The following is an 18,947-nucleotide window of genomic DNA, read 5'->3' as shown; positions in this document are numbered from 1 at the left end:
AGTATTTAATAGGTCATGTAGGAAAAATAAACATAAATTATTACTAGTTAAATTGATAAGAAGCAATATTTGTCCAGTTTTGTCCCTGATTATACCTTTGATATCATAAGTCGTCAATTTTATAAAACGAGGATTCTATCACTTGTTCAGACACCACTTAACACGTGCACAATGGGCCATTAAGTGTGTTTATAACACCCTGGGAATTAAACTCGATTATTACAAAAAGTGTCGCGTGTATGTGATCATCAATTACAGGGACATGAATAGAGACGATCATTTTGTCATTTCCAGTGGCTCCGTCTCGCTCCCAGCTTTATTTCCTGCTTGAGTGACCTATGATGACAGTCAATTAAGAACACACACACACACACACACTGACAGGACGTGTCCTCAGATTGTTTCAAAGAGCTAATGGAGAAAGTACCTCATTCCGAGGAGACTTAAAATGGGCAGCCAGTCGTTTTGAGAACGCCTCGATATTTTTCTTCTTAGTGCTTTCTGGTGTCAAACACTACGAGACTCGTTTATGTCTGATCTGCCGCTTAATCAGGTGTGTCATGAGCGATGTCCTTCAAGGAGGCAGTCACCGTCATCGTCTTCTCATTTTCGCCCAAGGGTAACGACCACTGATGACATAGAGTCATTTGATTTATTTGCTCAAGGTTTCAGATATTTCAAGGTTATTTTCTTTTACTGAGTAGGCAAAAAATAAGATGTCGATTCCACATGCCACCTCGCAAGGTTCACCTTTTAAAGACCATAAAGATTTTCTATATTATAAATGTCGTCGATATGATTTACAACTCATGGTAAAATTTATATTGCATGATGTAGGTCAAACAAAAATAAAAAAATGATGTACTAGGCCTGCACACGTTACTTGAGGAGGAGGAAGAGTTCACTCAAGTGCGCTTATAGCAAACGAGAGCCTGATGGTGTGTGATCTGGTGCTGAAGTTCAGACCGCGCCTCGGGCTCGACGTCTCATCCCGCATGTCATCAGACTGACAAGATTCTCTCTCACACACATTGTCAAAGACGGAGAAGAAGCGTGACACCATGATATGTTTATTGAGAGGCTTTGGATAATAGAAAAGGTGGCGGCTACTGCTGGAATGTCACAAGCGTCGACAAAAACAAACGGAAAAAAAACATGGACTCCATTTTTGAGACACGCACGCACGCAGGCACACACACACACACACACACACACACCCTTAAAAGTTACAGCAATGCACAGGACAAGACGGTTTCACAGTTTGAACAAGTTCATTTCTACATTAAAAATTCACAGTTACCTAATTATGGGGAGAGATTTACTTTTACAAGGCAACAAAAAAAGCTCAACAACAAAATCATGTTAAAAAAATAAAACCTTTTTTTTTTTTTTTTTACACTTTTCATAAAATCAACAGGGGCCCAGATGGACTGAGTATTGACATTGGATTTGAGGAGGACAGCGTGCAAACATCCTGTGCACCAGATTGGACATCAAAGCTGAGAATGCAAGGAGATGTAAGATGGAGACACGAAAATTCAGTTCATCTGGCTGCCCCACTTTGTATACAATAATATGTTCTCTCTATACACATTTATGATTTACACAACTTGAGCCGGGAACATTTAATATAAATGTAATTCCAGGTCAATCAGAAGAAGACTACAAAGAGCATCTCCGGTCTGTTGCCTTCAGCGACAATTTGAAACGATGACGGACGAGTAAATTACACTTGGGACATGATCACAGACAGTCGACTTAAGCGTTTGCTGCTCTTTTTCATTTGGTCTTTGAAGTTCAACACCCACCCGCTGTGTTTTGTCCGTGTCGAACACACTCGAGACGGCGCTGTGTGTTGCCTCCCGACAAGGTCATCCAATACCGCCAACAACAAAAACAGAGCTTCCTAATCATCGTCTTTGGATAAAAACACCGACTGGAGTATGATTTTTTTTCCAAACCAGATTTAGTTTACAAAACCTTGTATGCTTTTTCAAATAATGCTCAGGAACAAGCGCTATTGAAATGTGAAAGAGGATGGAGGTTGATTTGCTCCAGAGTGACCTAAGCATATTTGTTCTGTTCCTTAGGCAACCTCTTACATGAGCAGCCACACAATCAAACAAGCAAGCCCTCGAGTTACAACCTTCGCTTGCTTTCCGAGGCTGAGAAAATGAGGATAGGGAAACAATAAAAAAAAGGCTGACAAGCTGAAAAATATACAGAATTGAAAAACAAAAAAAATTATTCTGCCTGGGCCAATTCCAAAATGATGATGATGAAGTGTGCAACCTGCTATTTTGATAACGATCTATAATTTACGAGCGCAAAGCTGTGAAAACACCGGCATACCTGCAAAAAAAATAAAAAATCAATATGGATACCCATATCAGCTACGCTCTGTCATCCGAGGATAATCAAAGCCTAATTTAACGCTTGACGTAGGACATTGTCATTCAAACCCTCACACAAGCTTGAGCTGAATAATGGAGAATGATTTCAGCATCACTAATATCTCCAGAAATATGATATGCGTTGTATAGAAAGCGCTCCAAAATCCAGCCAATGTTTGTTTTTCATGCCGCTGCTGTGTCGAACTAAAAGGTCGTCTATTTAGCTCACATTCTACGAGATGCTCGTCTGAAAGATGTCACGAGCAGGAGTGGTGCCAGACAACGTTACTGTAAATAATTAAAATATGTTGTTGAACACCCAAACACACCATGGCCTAGATTCTGAAGAAGGATCTGTGAATGTGACATATATTTAAAAAACAAAAGTGGAGACAGATATATTGATATATTGGAAACAAAACAAAAAAAGATGTAGGGTGGTTTTCCACCTGTCCTTGTTTGTGATCTACTATTTGGCGATTAGCTCCACATTGATCGTATTCTTTCACACATAACTGAACATAATTATGAATGGATATCATTACACACTCGTAGAGTGATGATTGTTTGGGAGATAAAATGTTCTATTTTCACAGTCGAAATATTAGATCACAGTGGCTAACAATAGTTGTTTTTGTTTACTGTCTGTTTGATGAGAGAATTGTGCCTGGATGTTCTTCCAATGTTTATGAACGAATATGTGTGAGTGTGTTTGTGTGTGTATGAGCTTAGCTGATGGAGCTTGACTCTCCCCACCGGGAAATCTCACTCGCACAATGCACTCGGAGCAACGCCAAATGAGGATGTGGAAGTAGCAAGGAACCAATCACAGCTTGAATGTTGAACACCAAAAATTGCTTTTTTCCCTCGCTCTTCTTCGATCTGTAAGATCTCGCCATTTTTGTGCAAACCATCAACATAAACCGAAGGCAGAATTAAAGTTCATTTTGGAATAGTGTATAAAGCACATGCACACAGATACTGATTCTGTAAAACGGATTAACACAGGTCACAAAGGAAAATGGGGGCAGACTCAAGCGGCCATTGTTTCACGTTCTCGTCTATTTTTGTCTCGGCACAAATCCTGGTTTTGGAAAATGGTGTTTTCCGAAAACAAACCCAATACCTTTTTTTTTTTGGAAGGGGAAAATACCCTACTATTCTATATTTAATTTCAGTGCAGTGTTGTTTTTGTCATTTTGGTTTCAGTCATAATCTTCTGGAGACAAATGCTTATTCGTCGTAGTTACGTAGTTTTGTCACTCACAGAAAATGGGTCAATATGACAAGTTTGACGAAACTCAGAAGTCCTTGCCTGTTCCACACATTATAGCTGCTAACACGCATAATGGAAAGCTATTGAATCGATGACAAAGCTAACTTTAGCCCGAAGCTAGCTTAAAGTTCATTTACGGCAGGTGTTATGTTTAATCTTTTGAAACATATTCCAAGAACGTCGAAAGAACATCTGTTGGCTACGTTAGTGCAAAAATTCACACACGTCTCGTCAGTTCGTCAACAAAGCGCTATGTTTAGCTCGACACCGTTTTGTTGTCGCCATTTTAAAAAAAGGGCCGTCAATGGAACCGTTTTGTCATCCTTGACGAAAACAACACTGTCGAAGTGCAAATAGCAAATGCCATGAGTTGTTAATGAAGGTCATTTGTTGTTTATTTTTAAAACACACCTAATTGCCTGACAAGAAGAAGAGAACGTGAACACTCAGAAGTGGCCATTTCAAGACAACAAATGCGCTAAAAAGCAAAGTGCTCCAAGTCATCACGAGATGACCCAAGATGATGACATCACTTGGCGCCTCCGTATTGACGGCGCTTTAGAGAAATCCAGAGTGCGTGCTACACTTTGATTGACATTTTTGAACAGTGGGCCAAAATCTACTTTCTAAAAGCTGGTTGTTTTTTGCTTAGAATCACATTAGTGAGATGCAGAAGCATTAGGAAGAGTTCATTAACCTCCTCATTGACCAGGAGAGCGCTGTTAAGGCAGGCTGCTGTGGACCGATGGCGATGGCCTAGCATGTACGTGTAATGTTTGCTAGCTCACAATGGGGAAAAGGTTCCGTTCATTGTAGCCCTTCTTTGGCGGGAGCAAAGAAAAAATGTGGTGTTTTCACCCCCAAACAGCCAGTCATAGTTTCCAGTCCAGAGTGAGATTGTCGAACAAAAATCGCAACGATCAAATATAAAGAAGCTGATTGGCACAATTAAATACAGTTTGAGTTACTGTGGAACCAGAAACTTGTGGCTGGTTTCCCACAAGAGCTGCTGAATCTGGGGGTCAAATGTCAGTGGGGTAGTCACGTCTCTGCGTCCATTGGCCCAGTAGCCTCCTCCGCATTCGCCTTCCAGTGCTGGTGACAGAGCAGCGTACAAGACGGTGGCAGCACCCTCAGTAGGAGTCTGTGGGAATGAAAATATACAGAGAGCCTCGATTTACAATTTGTCAGGATAAAATTGTATTATGTTTTGTACGACATAGTGGTATTTTCATACACACATAAAACTGTGGTGTTTTGGGAGGAGGCTTGGAATGGATTAATGGCTTTCAATTCATTGTAGTGGGGAATATTGATTTGACATACAAGTGAATTGAGTTACGGGCATGGCCGCAGAACAAATTAAAATCATAAGTCAAAGTTTACATCAAACTGTAAACATGTTATTTGTTAGGAAGAGAGGCAGAGGTATTGTTTTATTTTAAAGTAATGATAAAGTGATTAGATACATATTTAACCATCATTCAAATTCTCAGCTCCTTTTTTGCTCATTTTGAAACTGTGCAAACAGATCACTTTTTTTTTTTAGTTGGGGTAACTTGAGAACCTAATTATTCATATTTTCTATCTGGAGATTAAGTCCGTTTGTGTGTGACAATAATTTATTGAAATGCTTGAAATTAAATTTATCTCGCATTACACCAGAGCAAACCGTAAAAACTGTTTTTTCATACATATCACTCTGTGCTTAGTTCAATGTTGTGGCATGTTAACACTACTGTGGGGACTTTTCCTCAGGTTGATTATAATGTTACAAAAAAAAAACAGCTTCTTGGTTGCATCGTTGTTATACTTGTTAAATCTTTCCGTTTGAGATGTAAGATGTTGTGACAGGCAAGAAAAATTGTTTGTGCATTGCAATGTTGGCCGCGAATGGTGAGTGTGTGTGCGCGTGTTAACAACTGGCATGCATGAGTGTGTGTGATTAATGTGTTTGTGTATGTGGGGCAGAACCACCCCAAAGGTTGTGCTCACAGGCAAGTCCCCGTGACAATTGCAGTTTGAATTCAAACACGCACACAAGTCTCCTTACATTAAATCCCGAGAACAGTAACAGTAGCTCGTGGCCTCCGCTTCAAGCTACGCAAGGATCGTTTTCAAATTTAACGCAACGTCAACGCCCTTGATTTTTAGAAGCACTTTGTTTTTCTGTGATGGGCTCACTTTGTGTATTTGTATTAGTATGCATGCAGGTGACCTACCCTGAAAAGCAAGCGGGCCACAACACCATGTGCCAGGCGCAGGGGCGTCCAGAGGTGGCGGTAGAGAGACGTAGCGACCACGCCAGGGTCGACGCCGCCCGAACTGACGGGGAAACCTCCCTGCTCCAGCTCCCGATGGAGGTGGGAGCTAAATAAAAGCTGCGCCAGCTTACTGTGACAATAAGCGGCGTGGGCTGAGTAGCACTGTCTGCCGAGCAAGAACGCTGTCAGACATTTGACACGGGTCTCTGCTTGTTCGTGTGTGTGCTAATCGAGTGAGAACCTACCTGCTATTCAAGTCATCCAGTCGGATCTCGCCATTGCGGTGTGCAGAGGAGGAGACGTTGACCACCCGTGAGAAGTTGTCAGATTTGCCGCTGAGCTTTAATGTGTCCAAGAGCAGCAAGGTCAATAGGAAGTGGCCCAGATAGTTCACACCAAAGTGCACTTCGAATCCATTCTCGGTGCAACTCTCGGGAACTAGCATGACACCCGCTACACATGCAAAACAAACATATTAGGAAATGAATATACTGAGGGATATTTTACTTTCTTCTGTGAAAGAAAAATAGTTACCGTATTTTCCGCACTATAAGGCGCACCTAAAAACCTCCAATTTTCTCAAAAGCCGACAGTGCGCCTTATAATCAGGTGCGCCTTATATATGGACCAATATTGAGCCACTACAGCAGGCGTGTCCAAAGTCTGGCCCGCGGGCCAAATGTGTATATCTTATATGTGGACAAAGTTTTAAAATGGGCCATTCATTGAAGGTGCGCTTTATAATCCGGTGCGCCTTATAGTGCGGAAAATACGGTACACTGAATTGCAGATGTCCATAACCGACACTCACCATTGTTGACCAAAATATTGAGTGGTAAATCGCGTTCCTTGAAGCTCTGGACGAACTGACGGATAGACTGCAGAGATGCGAGGTCCAGTTTTTTAAACTCCACTAGAGAGAAAACACACACACACAGAAAGAGACGCACGTACATGAGAGCCATTGCAAACGGATTATTTCCGCAAACCATTTAGCCGGTAAGACATCAAAGAGTTTTCATCATCTTTTCCAGCCGCCTGTTGTTGCATGGCCACTTTACATTGAAACCTAATTCCTGTTCCTATCATAGTGTGACACGCTATTAGATGAGGTTTAAGGTATGACAGGGCATGGGACAAGCGCTATAGAAAACAGATGAATGGATTAAATCGAAAGGCCAAAATCGGACATACACAAACATATAAAAACGAAGAACCAGTTTTCAAAACATCGAGAGCAAATATGTCTGTGTGAGTGTGTGTGCATGTGTGTGTCCCATCTGTCAGCGCTCCCCTGTCTCCTTCATTGGCCTCCCCAAAGACCCCTGTCAAGAAAAGCCAGTCATATCGAGAGAGCCCAATGGGAGCAAAATGGCATCGATTGGACGGTTCTTGCTGGTGTCAGGCTGCTTTTAATTCCTTTCGAGATCTTCTCTAAGCCTCGGCTTCCTCTACGCTGCAGTCGAACACTCTGCTTTTTTTTTTTTTTTTTCAAAGGAATAATTTTGAACTGACAACGGTACTGCTTTTGAATATAAAAATCTCTTCGCCCCTATTCAACTACGCCGGTACATTTAAACTGCGGTGAGCAGATGTCCTCTTGTCCTCAATAAAAAAAAAATATTACACGTGATTATTCTTCCAATTGCAAAATGAGCCTAATAAATTAGCAAAGCTTAATATCAACAGGCACTTTAATTTGCATTTTTGTTGATATTGTTCCAAGAACACCAAAGCTAACTTCAAATTATTATTTATTTATTTTTACTAGTTTTGATGACACACAAAGAAAAAAAAATCATTAAAGCACAGTAATTCACCATTGACTCATGGCTTGATGAAAACTAGCCTCGCTTTCATGTTCTTGCTGACTCAGCATCTCCTAATCTTTCTCTCTCTTCAAAAAAAATTACAATTACTCCATTGGTTATCTCGAAGCTTTATTATTTGATGACCGTGTGGAACAGCTATCTAGTCTCTTGACCGATAATGACCGTGTCTTTTTTTTCTGGGCAATTTTCACGCTCGTTTGGACATTTTGTGAACATTTTGAGTGCAACTTTCACTTCATCGTTGTCGACGTAGATCTTAGAGCTCAATGTTTTCCCGAGACTACTTGTGCTACATTTTGAGTAGTTTAAAAAATTATACTGCATTGAAAAAAAAACAAAGCACCTTTTTCCTTAGCCGTTATAGATTACATTTTGTGACTATGTACTACTGTGACTAAATGGGGGTAAAAAATATAACCACTTTGAAACGTGACAGAATTTCTTGACAATTACAAATTGGAATAGGCAAAGCAAGACAATCAGGGATGTTACAGATGACTTGAGCTGATATCAGCATGCTGATGTCTGCCCGAGATAAACTCATCAATCTGCGACTCGGTCTCACAAATAGCACAGCTTACAAAATAAATTACATTTTTCCAGATTTCTCAAAGACGGAATGTATAAAATGCAAAAAGAAATACATGAGATTATTGCAACCATTTGCGTTGATTTGATCAATATTTCTTTTTGAAACATTGTCGCAAGGTCAGTGATGGACAGCAAACTTGAAGTAATATTTTGTTTTTACAAGCTTAGCTGTTTTTTGACACAGCCTGCCAGGAATATCTGGACACATCCAGAGTAAACTACCCCTGAACAGCCGCTAATTAATGTGAAAGTTGGCTTCCAGCAGCACCTTATTAGACTTCAATTTATGTCTTTCATCTTCCTGCACCTGTCAAATATCTTCAACGCAAGATGAAATAATTTTCTCAGATCGACGGGGGGAAAAAAGATGATGGACGACGGCGCCTGTGTCACTTAGCATAAATCCACCTGGCTTCAAAATGCATCTTGTGACCCGGTTGTGGCCGTAGTAAATATGATTAAGCTGGATTACATATAAAGCTGATATTAAAATGTGCCACCCTGTAAACACATCACATTTGTCCTCCCGCTTACCACAATCTCATTTTACATTCACACATATTTTGTGTTTAATAGTGTGCCTGGTCTCTCACACCACCAAATATTGAGATATAATATTGATCCTTATAATTCAGCAGTGGCAACAGGAAAAGGAACAATGAACTCGCCCCTTTGAGAGCCCCTCTTTAAAAACTCAGACAAAGAAGTAAATGGTTTCACTTGGAGATGTCTGATAAACAACGTGGAGATAGTGAAGAATATTACATCTGGGCCCCGTGCCAGCATTCACTCCTCCACTGGCTGTTATTATTCAGCTGATGTAGCAGACAGGAGGCGGGCGGCGTGACGGTCAATGCCCGGTTTGCCGTGTTAATGCAATGACACTTTCCTAAATCAAGACCGGTTGTGTCTTTCAGCCGCAATTATTTCCTTGCAAGAACAGCCATCTTTTATTTGGAATGCAAGTGATTCCATAAAATGGATTACAGGCAAACCTTTTAAGTCCACTGTTGAGTATTTTGGAATGAGAATATTTTTTATTATGATAATACAAATAACAAATGTAAACTTTTTACTAAATGTAAAAATATTTTGAATTGTCAGAACTCGCTCGTAGCAGTCATCTACGATGCTCATTGAACTGTGCTTATGCTAAGAGACATTATTTGTCACACAGCAACACACACACACACACACTTACATATGCACTGGTTTTCTCGCTTCACATTTTTTTAATCCAAGCTTTTGGTTTGAGGGGGATTGTGTAACTTTCAAGTGCAGCGTGACTAAAGTTGGTGGACAGACAGAGCTCCCTGTGGCAAATATGCATAAGTACCTCATATCTGTGTCTAGCCTGTATTTGTGTGTCTGAATAATCAAAACTAAATTGCTTCGTAATTTTTTTTTTTTCATGTGAACCAAAGGTGACACTCGGTTATTCATTCAAAAAATTGGAAAATTGACCTGCTGGACTATTTGGAGTGAAAATGTTAGCATTTAGCAATATTTGCATTATTGAACGCTAATTAGACCCTTTTATGACTTCCAATAAAAAACTGCAGTTCTCAATTTCAAAAAGCTTGACACACAAATTTGCACGTTAATTGCTGTTAAACAACACTCACAGAAGCAGATCCTGTTTTTCATGTGCGGGTCTGTGCTAAAAACTACAAACGCAAAAATAGCTTTGCCCCTTAAAGAGATGAAGGATCATATCAAATTGATTTAATCAAGGCCAATATATTTGGTGCAAATACCAGGAAGCGTGCCAAAGGGAGTTTGGACAGAGATGTTAAGTGCGCCGCCACACATACTAATGAGAATCCATTACCGGCTCATTCAACCACAAACATACACACATTTTCATTCAGTGCACAAGCATCTGGCAGCAGTCACCCCCTTGTCCCTAATGCCTCAGTGCCTGCCAATTACAAAAGAAGTGATCAATCCCGCCGCAGCCTCGTTCAAGGAAATCGACTTCAATGACACGAGCGACATTAGTTGCCGACGCTGAGCTTCACAGCCACTGACGGACGGGCAAGTAGGACTGTTGCCAACCGGTCTTCAGCCGCTTTTGGATTTTTGTGTGCTATCTGCTGATGGCACCACCAAGAAATATAAATATTCAGGAAAATGCTCGGAATGGAAACCAGAATCCATTGAATAAATGTTCCCGCCATTTTTGAATGTGTGCCGCAATGTTGAAATTTTGTGAATTTTCAATGAAATGTACAAACACCAATGGGAAAGCTCTTAAGTGTTCCCGTTTTTATTCACAGACACGCGCACACGTTCACCTTTAGCCTCGTTGTACTCTTTGTGGATCCTTCTGATGGATGCCAGACCTTGTTGTTCATCCCTGCAGGCTGAGAAAAAAAGGACACAAATTAACAAAAGATAGATTTTTTTTTCTGCCAAGCAATTGGTGATTAGCTTTGAAAAAAAAAAAAAAAGCAAGCAATTCAAGACTACCTGCGGAGCTCTGATGAGCTCTAATTGTTCAATAACTCCTAATTGGATCAAAATGAGTTGAAGAGTTCTGTGAGCAACATCTCTAGAAAGTTTCCAAAATGAACTCTATTTGGTAGAGCAATGTGAAAAAAAAAAAATGTCTGACATTATTCCGATAGTTCCACTGCTTAAACTATCAGGCAGGGACTAAGCGTTTTCTCAAAAAGCGTTCTGAAGATTATATTTGTCATAAAAGGAGGATTTACTGTGCGGTTGTTGAATTATACTGCATTGGTTTTGCCTCATAAATGCAAAAGTGAGAGGATGTTGAGCATCCCGAGGTTGATGCTTGTGCACGCTTACTTTCCAAGCACGAAGGAGGTCATTTCTCATTGCTTGCGAGGATTGTTTCATTTGCGAAAATAGACCCCTATTTCCAAAGTCAATGTGTACATTACTGGTTGAAAGCGAAAACACTCACACAGCATCTTGAATCTTCACAAATTCCAATCAAGTCACATGATTGGAATTTGTTTTGGCGAGATTAGATTTGTGTGCATGTGTGTGTGTGTGTGTGTGTGTGTGTGTGTGTGTGTAAGCGTGCGTGCGTGCGTGCGTGTGACAAAACCATACGCTACACAAATGCACCTTTATTCTGAATTAATTCTACTGACTTTGCAGTAAATACAACTTGAATGACTAAAGCTGAGCCTTATTTTGTTTTCAAGCTTGTGATTGGAATGAAGAATGTTGTATTAACCTTGAAGTAAAGCGATATGAGGCCTAACAAAATCTTTAAAAAAAATAAAACTATAAAATGAAAATGAAATATAAAATATATAATATAAAATAAAAAAATATTTAAAGGCGCTCTGTTTTTATCCAGTTATCTGCTGTACTCATGCTGTTTACATGGCAGCAAAGTGGAATATGATACCGTACCTATGATAACATGTACCCCCAGTTTGGACATGTGGCGGGCAACCTCATAGCCGATTCCCCTGCCTCCTCCCGTCACTATGGCAACCTTGCCATCTTGTCTGGGCATCACTGGCAGAGGCAGAAGAGGACACATGGTTATCAGATGGAATGTCACGAGATAAGGATGACATCATTTGGAGGAGATTTTAAAGCCATGTGAGGTGACTGTTAAATATGTGGCAAGAATTTGTGGTTGTTGAAATATTCATCCATGCATTTTTTTTTCATCGTTATCGTAAACTGGAGCTTATAGTTGACTTTGGACGATATGCGCGCACCAAATCGGTTGCGTCAGTATCGTACGAAGGTGTCGTAAGAGTGAAGCTAATACGTAATAACTATAATCTGTGCTGATTGGCTGACTGCAACCAATGGGCGTCTTATGCGTTATTTCAAACCAACCTGTATTATGAAAACAGGCCATTTAAACTTTGCCCGGAGTGACAACAAAAACAGACGAGGCCACGTTGACAGCAATAAGAAATGTTACGTCTTTCCCCTAAATTTGGCATAAAACTGCAGTAAAAAAAAAAACATTTGAACCATATACGGCTGGAACCGCTGTCAAACACGAACCAGCAGCAAGACTGAACCAACCTGGCAACTTGAAACGCTTGCTGAACAGCTGAATCACAAGAACCTTCAAGCCGAGCAGGTACAGTTTGATAGCTGACACCAAACGAAACATTATAGAGGAGATCATTATATCGGTTGTTTTGATCGAGCCGTGAACAGTACAAATCGTAGTTAGCTTGCAGACGGAGAGAGAGAAAGAAGACCGGCTACGAATACGAGCGAGTGTGTAGGACGCGTTCCAATATGAAGTTGGCAACCTCTCGCGTCCTTCCTCGCTTCCTTCCTCTCAATAATAACACGAAGACACATTTTAAGCTACAATATTTCATTTTAGGGCCATGAGAAGACTAGCTCAACTGTGAACTAATCTAACATTTTTAAGTGTGTTTCCTTCTTCCTTTGAATAATTTTCCACCCAAAATCATATTCTTGCTCTGTACGATCTTTTAGTACTTTTTATTTCCTTACTTTGCCTTTAAACTTAGTCTTCAATATGAGCTTTAAAACTAATAGACACCACAGTTGTACTAAGTTCATCTTGTTTTTCTTGTGAAGTAATAGACACCACGTTGAGTCATTTTAAACATATAATAACTATTCTGAGCTATCACGGTGCATGATCACATAATGTACTTTAGTGTGCAGGATCTCTGCAGCTCTGCAAATGTTCAGTGATTCAAGTGCAAATGAATGGCGCCCGTGGTTTAAAGCAATATAGAGAATCCGTAGGTACACGGATGGAGTGAGCATATGATGAAAGACACTCAGCATTGTGGCAGGAGTGCACACACTGTCCAATGAGTCTCTCCTATACATCCATCATGTTGCTTTTGTCGTCTCACTGACAATCTTATTGCCCCCTGCCAGAGAGATCACATGTGATGGAAGTAGCGGAGCGACCTGTTTGAGCCGTCGTTTCTCAAGATGTGCTCGAAGCGTGTCTCTGCAGCAGGGCCGCGTGTCTCGTCAGAGCTAGATTACAGAGTCGACAATAAATAAATAAATAGAAATCTAGCATTTGACTAAAAGGTGGGCAAGCCATGCATGACAAGCTACAAAATGAAGATAGACTGGTAGGGAAAATAAAATACTACTATTCCATGTAAGCTATAAATCTAGGTCAGTGCTTTTGACGGCGTCAGAAAATAGCACAAAAGTTTACTTCACCTTGGCAGAGGTCCGCAATCATTTTCAAATTACCCCCACAAAATGCTAAAACTCTTGTTAGCGTGCCATCATGAATGTTAAATTTGAACGTCAACACTGTCAGAAACACCGGAGGGCAGAGCGCTTGGCGCAAAAGGAGACAAAATAAGAGCATCATTACAGTCATCGGGAAGAATATGAAGCAAATGAATGCAGAGCCGCATTAGCGCAAATGCGAACGGACAACCTACTGCCGGGCGAGATTGTGATTGGCGTGCCCAACAGGAGCCACCTGAATTATCACGCCACTCAAAGTAGGCCAGCCAAAATGGCCTCTCAAGGACATGGTTTTTTTTTTTTTGTTCCAGCATCCTTTCACTTTTTTTCTTCTCAGTATGATTGATTTGTCTCACCCGCTATCCATTAACTCTGATGCCCATGACATGGTTTCAATAATTATTCGACTTGAGTAGCAAGAGATTGTGTCGCCACCACCACACGCTCGGACAAAATGCTCATTTTTGCCTCCACACGTGTCGCTGTTAATGCGAGCTGAGTGGATGTGTGTGCTCTGTTTATTTGTGAGTCTTTGCTCTGCCACAGCCTGAGAGGTTGAAGGTCAGCGAGGCGAGCCGGCCTGCTATTGTTTAAAGGAAATTGCATCTCACGCATGACTGTGGGATGATTATTTGGGATGATGGGACGTCAAGGATACAGCTCTCCATATATGCACCCCCCCCCCCTCCCACACACACATAAATACTTGTAGAAATAGGACATGACAAGGATGGTGTGTGATGTACACAATATGTGAACAGCATCAAAATAGCTTCAACAGTCACCTAGTTTTCATGACAACCACTGGCTGGCTCCAAATTCCAACTCATCTCATTTTGTAAATTGAGGCTCATAGTAGCGCCACTGGATATGATGATGAATGTTTGTGTGTTTAAAAAAAAAAAAAAAAAAGATTCTCAACCAAAATGGCCTTGTGGTTTTCATGGGCATAATAGTCAGTTGATGAATTATTAATGAATTGATTGTTAAAAAATTGTGTTGAATTGATGGTGGTTGATTAATGACTTGCAGTACTTGGCTGCAACCAGCAGAGGTGCTGTTTGTTCTACTTGAACTAGTTTGAGGTCAGTTGATCTGGTCTTACATATTTGCACATTTCATTGCAGATACCCAGAGGTTATGGCAGTCTGGTTTTTCTTTTTTTTCGCAGCAGTTCCTCACGGGGACAAAGTCAGACTCTCAAGAGAGGGACTCACAGCTCAGACACTAACAAGACAGCACATAAGCACGCAGAGACCTCCGCAGGGATTGCCACAATTTATAGTCTGAAGAAGAGCGTGACTGCGTGTTTTGTTGCAACAGGTGGCATGACTGTATTTCGCCGGTGGGCATGAAAATCCCGCATGTCTTATTTGTCAGATAGCAAGTCAAATCTAACTGTGCTACTGGAGGAAAGAAAACGTCACATCTATGTTCATGCTTTTTGAGAGCTTGTCCTAAACCCGCAGCATATTGACGGTGTTCCTAATCTTGTGACCAGCCATATCTAGTAGGAAGTACTCAGGACATGAATTCCGATGAGTTTAAATGTGAAGTCATGAATGTAAATAATGTGCATGTTTCTATTTGGAAGGAAGTCACATTGCATGGGGTAGCTTCTTGAAACAAGCACGCCTGTAGCTATTTTACATGTGTCAGTAGATGCATACATGAATGAATGTGTTGTGTGTGTGTTTGCTCTTGTGTGTACTCATCATCTTAATCCCAGCACAGTTTTTTCCCTACTTTGTCTTCGGGGAGTGGGAGACTTTTCATTAGTAGATGTAGAATAAGGAGCAGTGGGAGGGATAGTTGCTGGCTCCAATTAAGTCTGTCATTAACTTACACATTCATAATCTTTCCCTCACACTCGTTCGCCTTTAAAAGATTTTGTTAGCGTGTAACAAACGAGAGCAATTTTCTCTCCCTTTCTGTCTTTTTTTTTTCACATCTTGGACTTCAGGCACAAAAAGCCTTCGAGGTGCTGTGTGCACGCTCTGCTTCCTTGGCATCCGGCCCTTCACCGCCCCCTCCGTTTAACCTGGTCATCCAGTCACACAAACACAGACAACAGGCCGCCATGTGACTCAAAAGGGAAATAGAAGAAAATACATTCAAGAATCTGATTCAGATGATTCATAATAGTTGACTCAAATTTGGGGTCATTTGCTAAATCGAGCTTCCATTATTGTTTCGAATAAAAAGATGATTACACACCTCTGTGTGCAGATTCTTAACACAGTAAAAATGTCAAACAACTATTTTACAGCGTGTCCTATCAAAGGCTAATTGTGACTCTTCTCAAATCCCCTTGTGATTAATAAGAGCGATTCCCAATTCAAGGTGGGGAAGCCTCCGAATGAAATGAGTAACAAAAACAAAGTGTTAATGAGACAGGAAATGTATTTGCATAGAAGATGATGAAGATGTCTCATTATAAGACGGCTTAAAGTGTTCCCACAGGAAGTCGGTGCAGATGATGAGCAAGTATGCATCACTGCCTTTTTAAAAGAAGCAATAGTGGCGGCGGGTTGGGTCGGTGGATGGGGGCGGGCGGTATTTGGAAGTGTGATGTTTAAAAACATGTTCAATTATGACTCTGGATGTAGATTTGTGTGCGGGATGCATGTCTGCCAATATGGATGGCTACCTGGCCAGAGGGGTGTCGGATGTGATTTAAATGTGAAGTGGTGTTTTCTTCCCAGTGAGCTCTAAAATGCTAATAATGTAGCGGTTTAGCCTAAAGGGATTCCATCATGTTGAGTGTATCACATTGGGATGCGCTCACACGGGTGTGTACACTTGAAAGTGAAAAAATGAAGGAGGTGCTTGTGTGGTTTTTTTTTGTGTGTGTACGGACACAGAAGACGTGTCACCTCAGCTTCAGTGGCATCCAGCGAAACTGACATAACGCTCCCGAAGCGGCCCTATCAGAGATGGACTTTACATAACGGCTGAGTCACTGGCAATCTATTTTTATGGCTTTGAGGTGTGCGTGCTTCAGGACAACTATCTTCCTGAAAGCCAATTTGAGTTGAGGGTGATGACATGTTCTGTGACATTGGCTTCGCCCGGCCTCCTCGGACTTTTGCGAGAATTTCAATTTGTGTCCCACTTGGGATTACTGTTGATCGAAAACAATCACGCCCATATTTGTGACGGCCATCTTGATAATATTGAACTGGCAGGACTAAATCAGTAGGCATTATTTAAAACATTTTTTTTGGGCTGTGTATCATCATAGCCGGCCAGAATAGCAACTTCCTTCTGCTTCAATAATTCACCTTCAATCTTACATATTTTATGACTTCAATCTTGATTGAACTTGAGCTCTATCAAGGTGTATCAACGTTGGGATGTTCTGACTTTTTTTTGTGTTGGGGGAGGGGAGGAGCTCTGTGAATCATATACTGTAATTGGATAAATTTGGTACAATGCAAATTCAAATTCACACAATTAAATGTGTCGGTCATCCGGACAAACACAACAATATTGTTATTTTAACACACACACTTTGAACCGGCGGAGACTGAGCAGCCATTTAATGTCCACACTATGTGCGTGGTTGAGAGAAAGTTGAAAAGTAGCACAGGTTAGTTGCGAGGCCAGCGGTCGTTTTATATTCTGGTCGAATAGGACACCTGCACTTGGGCTTCTCATGTATTTTAAAATACCACAGTGGTGGCGCCGCAGTTTCAAATCTTCAACTCTCACTTTATTTGTGAGCTGCACTGCTGTTTATTGCCTCCAGGCTGTTTAAAGGGGGAATAGTGATGAGGAAACGCGCAGACAGGTGTCAAAACTGCAGGCAGCTTCTATCACGTTGCCATCTTTTCATCTGCACGTGTGTCATATCTCGGAGACTTACAGGAGCATGAAAAGATGACGTCTGAAATGAGCTTGCAATTTGTACGGCATGCGAAGCTTCCTGTTGTAGAAGCCGCATGCCCTTGACGTGTCCTTCGCAGCCTCCACTTTGGAATCTATGCAAATGTACAAATGATCTGGATTTGAGGGCTCTCCGGAGCGACATGTGAGAATGTCAATCACATTTCAGCCTCCGCATTTAACAGTTTTATGGGTCACGTGACAATACGCATGCTGGCACTGGGGTCGAATGTGGCTGTAATATGGAAACGTCTTCCATAAAGCATTAGATGGATGTGGGCAGAGAACATCTTAATTACGTAGGATTGGATGACAAGGTGATGTAATTGCTTGATGGAATATTCATGATATGGACTTGGGAGACATATTTTAAGAAATATTCCAAAGAAGAGGAGCCAAATAGAGATAATCCGGTTAGGTGGGATGTCTTCTGCAGAGCAAGATGAACTGAGCATGAACTAATGGTGCATCCGAGAGGGGCTGGGAGGCAATATTGTCAAAGAGAGGTAAACATTGCTGGTTCCTGACCTTAAGAGACTCGCGTGCTTCCTATACCGCAATGTCACTGGCGGTCATTGCACGACCCGAGCACGCCTTGACCGCGCATCCCGGTGAGACCACTTCCACTATTCCCGTTACTAATGAGGCGGTGGATGTTGCGCGCAAGTTTAGAGGGGGGGAGGGGGCTAATTTCGGGAGGGCAAAGGGCTCGAGGTGCCAGGTGGTTAATTTACGCACAGCGCGCACCCACCTTGACACGCAACTTAAAACCAAGAAACACACAAATGAGAAAACGGGCAAAACGCACTCACAGGGTGACCCCGGGCTCCTCCAATTGCGAATTCCCTTCCGTCTTTTTCTTCTCTTGTTGTTTGATTTTTAAAATAAAGGAATCCTCAAATGCCGTGGTCGCAGTCCACGTCCCTGCAAATGTACCAGAGGATCACGTAGAGGATGAGGAGTATGGCGAAGATGAAGAGTGCGACTAGGATGGCCTTGGTCACCGGAGAGATGATCGACTGCATGTCAGGAGCAGAAGCCGGGGCAGGAGCTGCGTGGCTCTCCGCGTCCCTTCCGTCCTCAGTCTGCTGTCTCCCCCGCTCTCCTCCTCCTCCTCTCCGGTGGCAACTGTTGAGGAAGACGGAGCCCCGGGCTACACGCACGCACAGGCGCGACGCAGGAGATCCACTCAGCGAGTCAAGCGTGGTAGGGGCTTCCCCTCACTAAAGGCTGCACAAGGGGGGTGGGGGGTGTTGATGAGTGGGTGGGCTGTCTGTCCCCAATTCCACTCTCGCGTCGGTGGGAAGAGACGAGATGAAACGCGTGGAACGCGGTGACAGCTTACAATCACAGCCGGGGAGGAGAGAGACTGCCTGTGAGCAGCGGATGGGGGCTTAGATCCAAAAAGATAAGTTACTTCTCCACATGAGGGGCTGGACAAGTGTTCGTGCGCGCGCCGAGCTGCTGCAAACAGGTTGATTAGGATTCCTCG

At 41.9% G+C, this 18,947-nt stretch overlaps 1 protein-coding gene across 2 annotated transcripts; it reads right to left on the bottom strand.

The window, feature by feature from the left end:
- Positions 1 to 1,054: 1,054 nt before the first annotated feature.
- Positions 1,055 to 18,857, bottom strand: LOC119115699 (dehydrogenase/reductase SDR family member on chromosome X-like). 2 transcript variants are annotated; one of them, XM_037240516.1, is made up of 7 exons: positions 18,268 to 18,857; positions 11,750 to 11,857; positions 10,654 to 10,722; positions 6,745 to 6,846; positions 6,179 to 6,386; positions 5,892 to 6,099; positions 1,055 to 4,813 (listed from the first exon to the last, which is right to left on the bottom strand). In XM_037240516.1, exons 2-7 carry the CDS (start codon positions 11,853 to 11,855, stop codon positions 4,634 to 4,636), a joined length of 873 nt encoding a protein of 290 aa, XP_037096411.1. In that variant the 5' UTR covers positions 11,856 to 11,857; positions 18,268 to 18,857; the 3' UTR covers positions 1,055 to 4,633. The 2 variants fall into 2 exon arrangements, with proteins under 2 accessions (XP_037096411.1, XP_037096410.1); XM_037240515.1 differs by lacking the exon at positions 18,268 to 18,857 and adding an exon at positions 12,386 to 12,868.
- Positions 18,858 to 18,947: the final 90 nt, after the last annotated feature.

The sequence above is a fragment of the Syngnathus acus genome, chromosome 21, assembly GCF_901709675.1.
Source record: "Syngnathus acus chromosome 21, fSynAcu1.2, whole genome shotgun sequence".
Lineage (NCBI taxonomy): Eukaryota > Metazoa > Chordata > Actinopteri > Syngnathiformes > Syngnathidae > Syngnathus > Syngnathus acus.
Note: the sequence above shows the minus strand (reverse complement) of the source record. Positions and strands in the feature narration are given on the sequence as shown.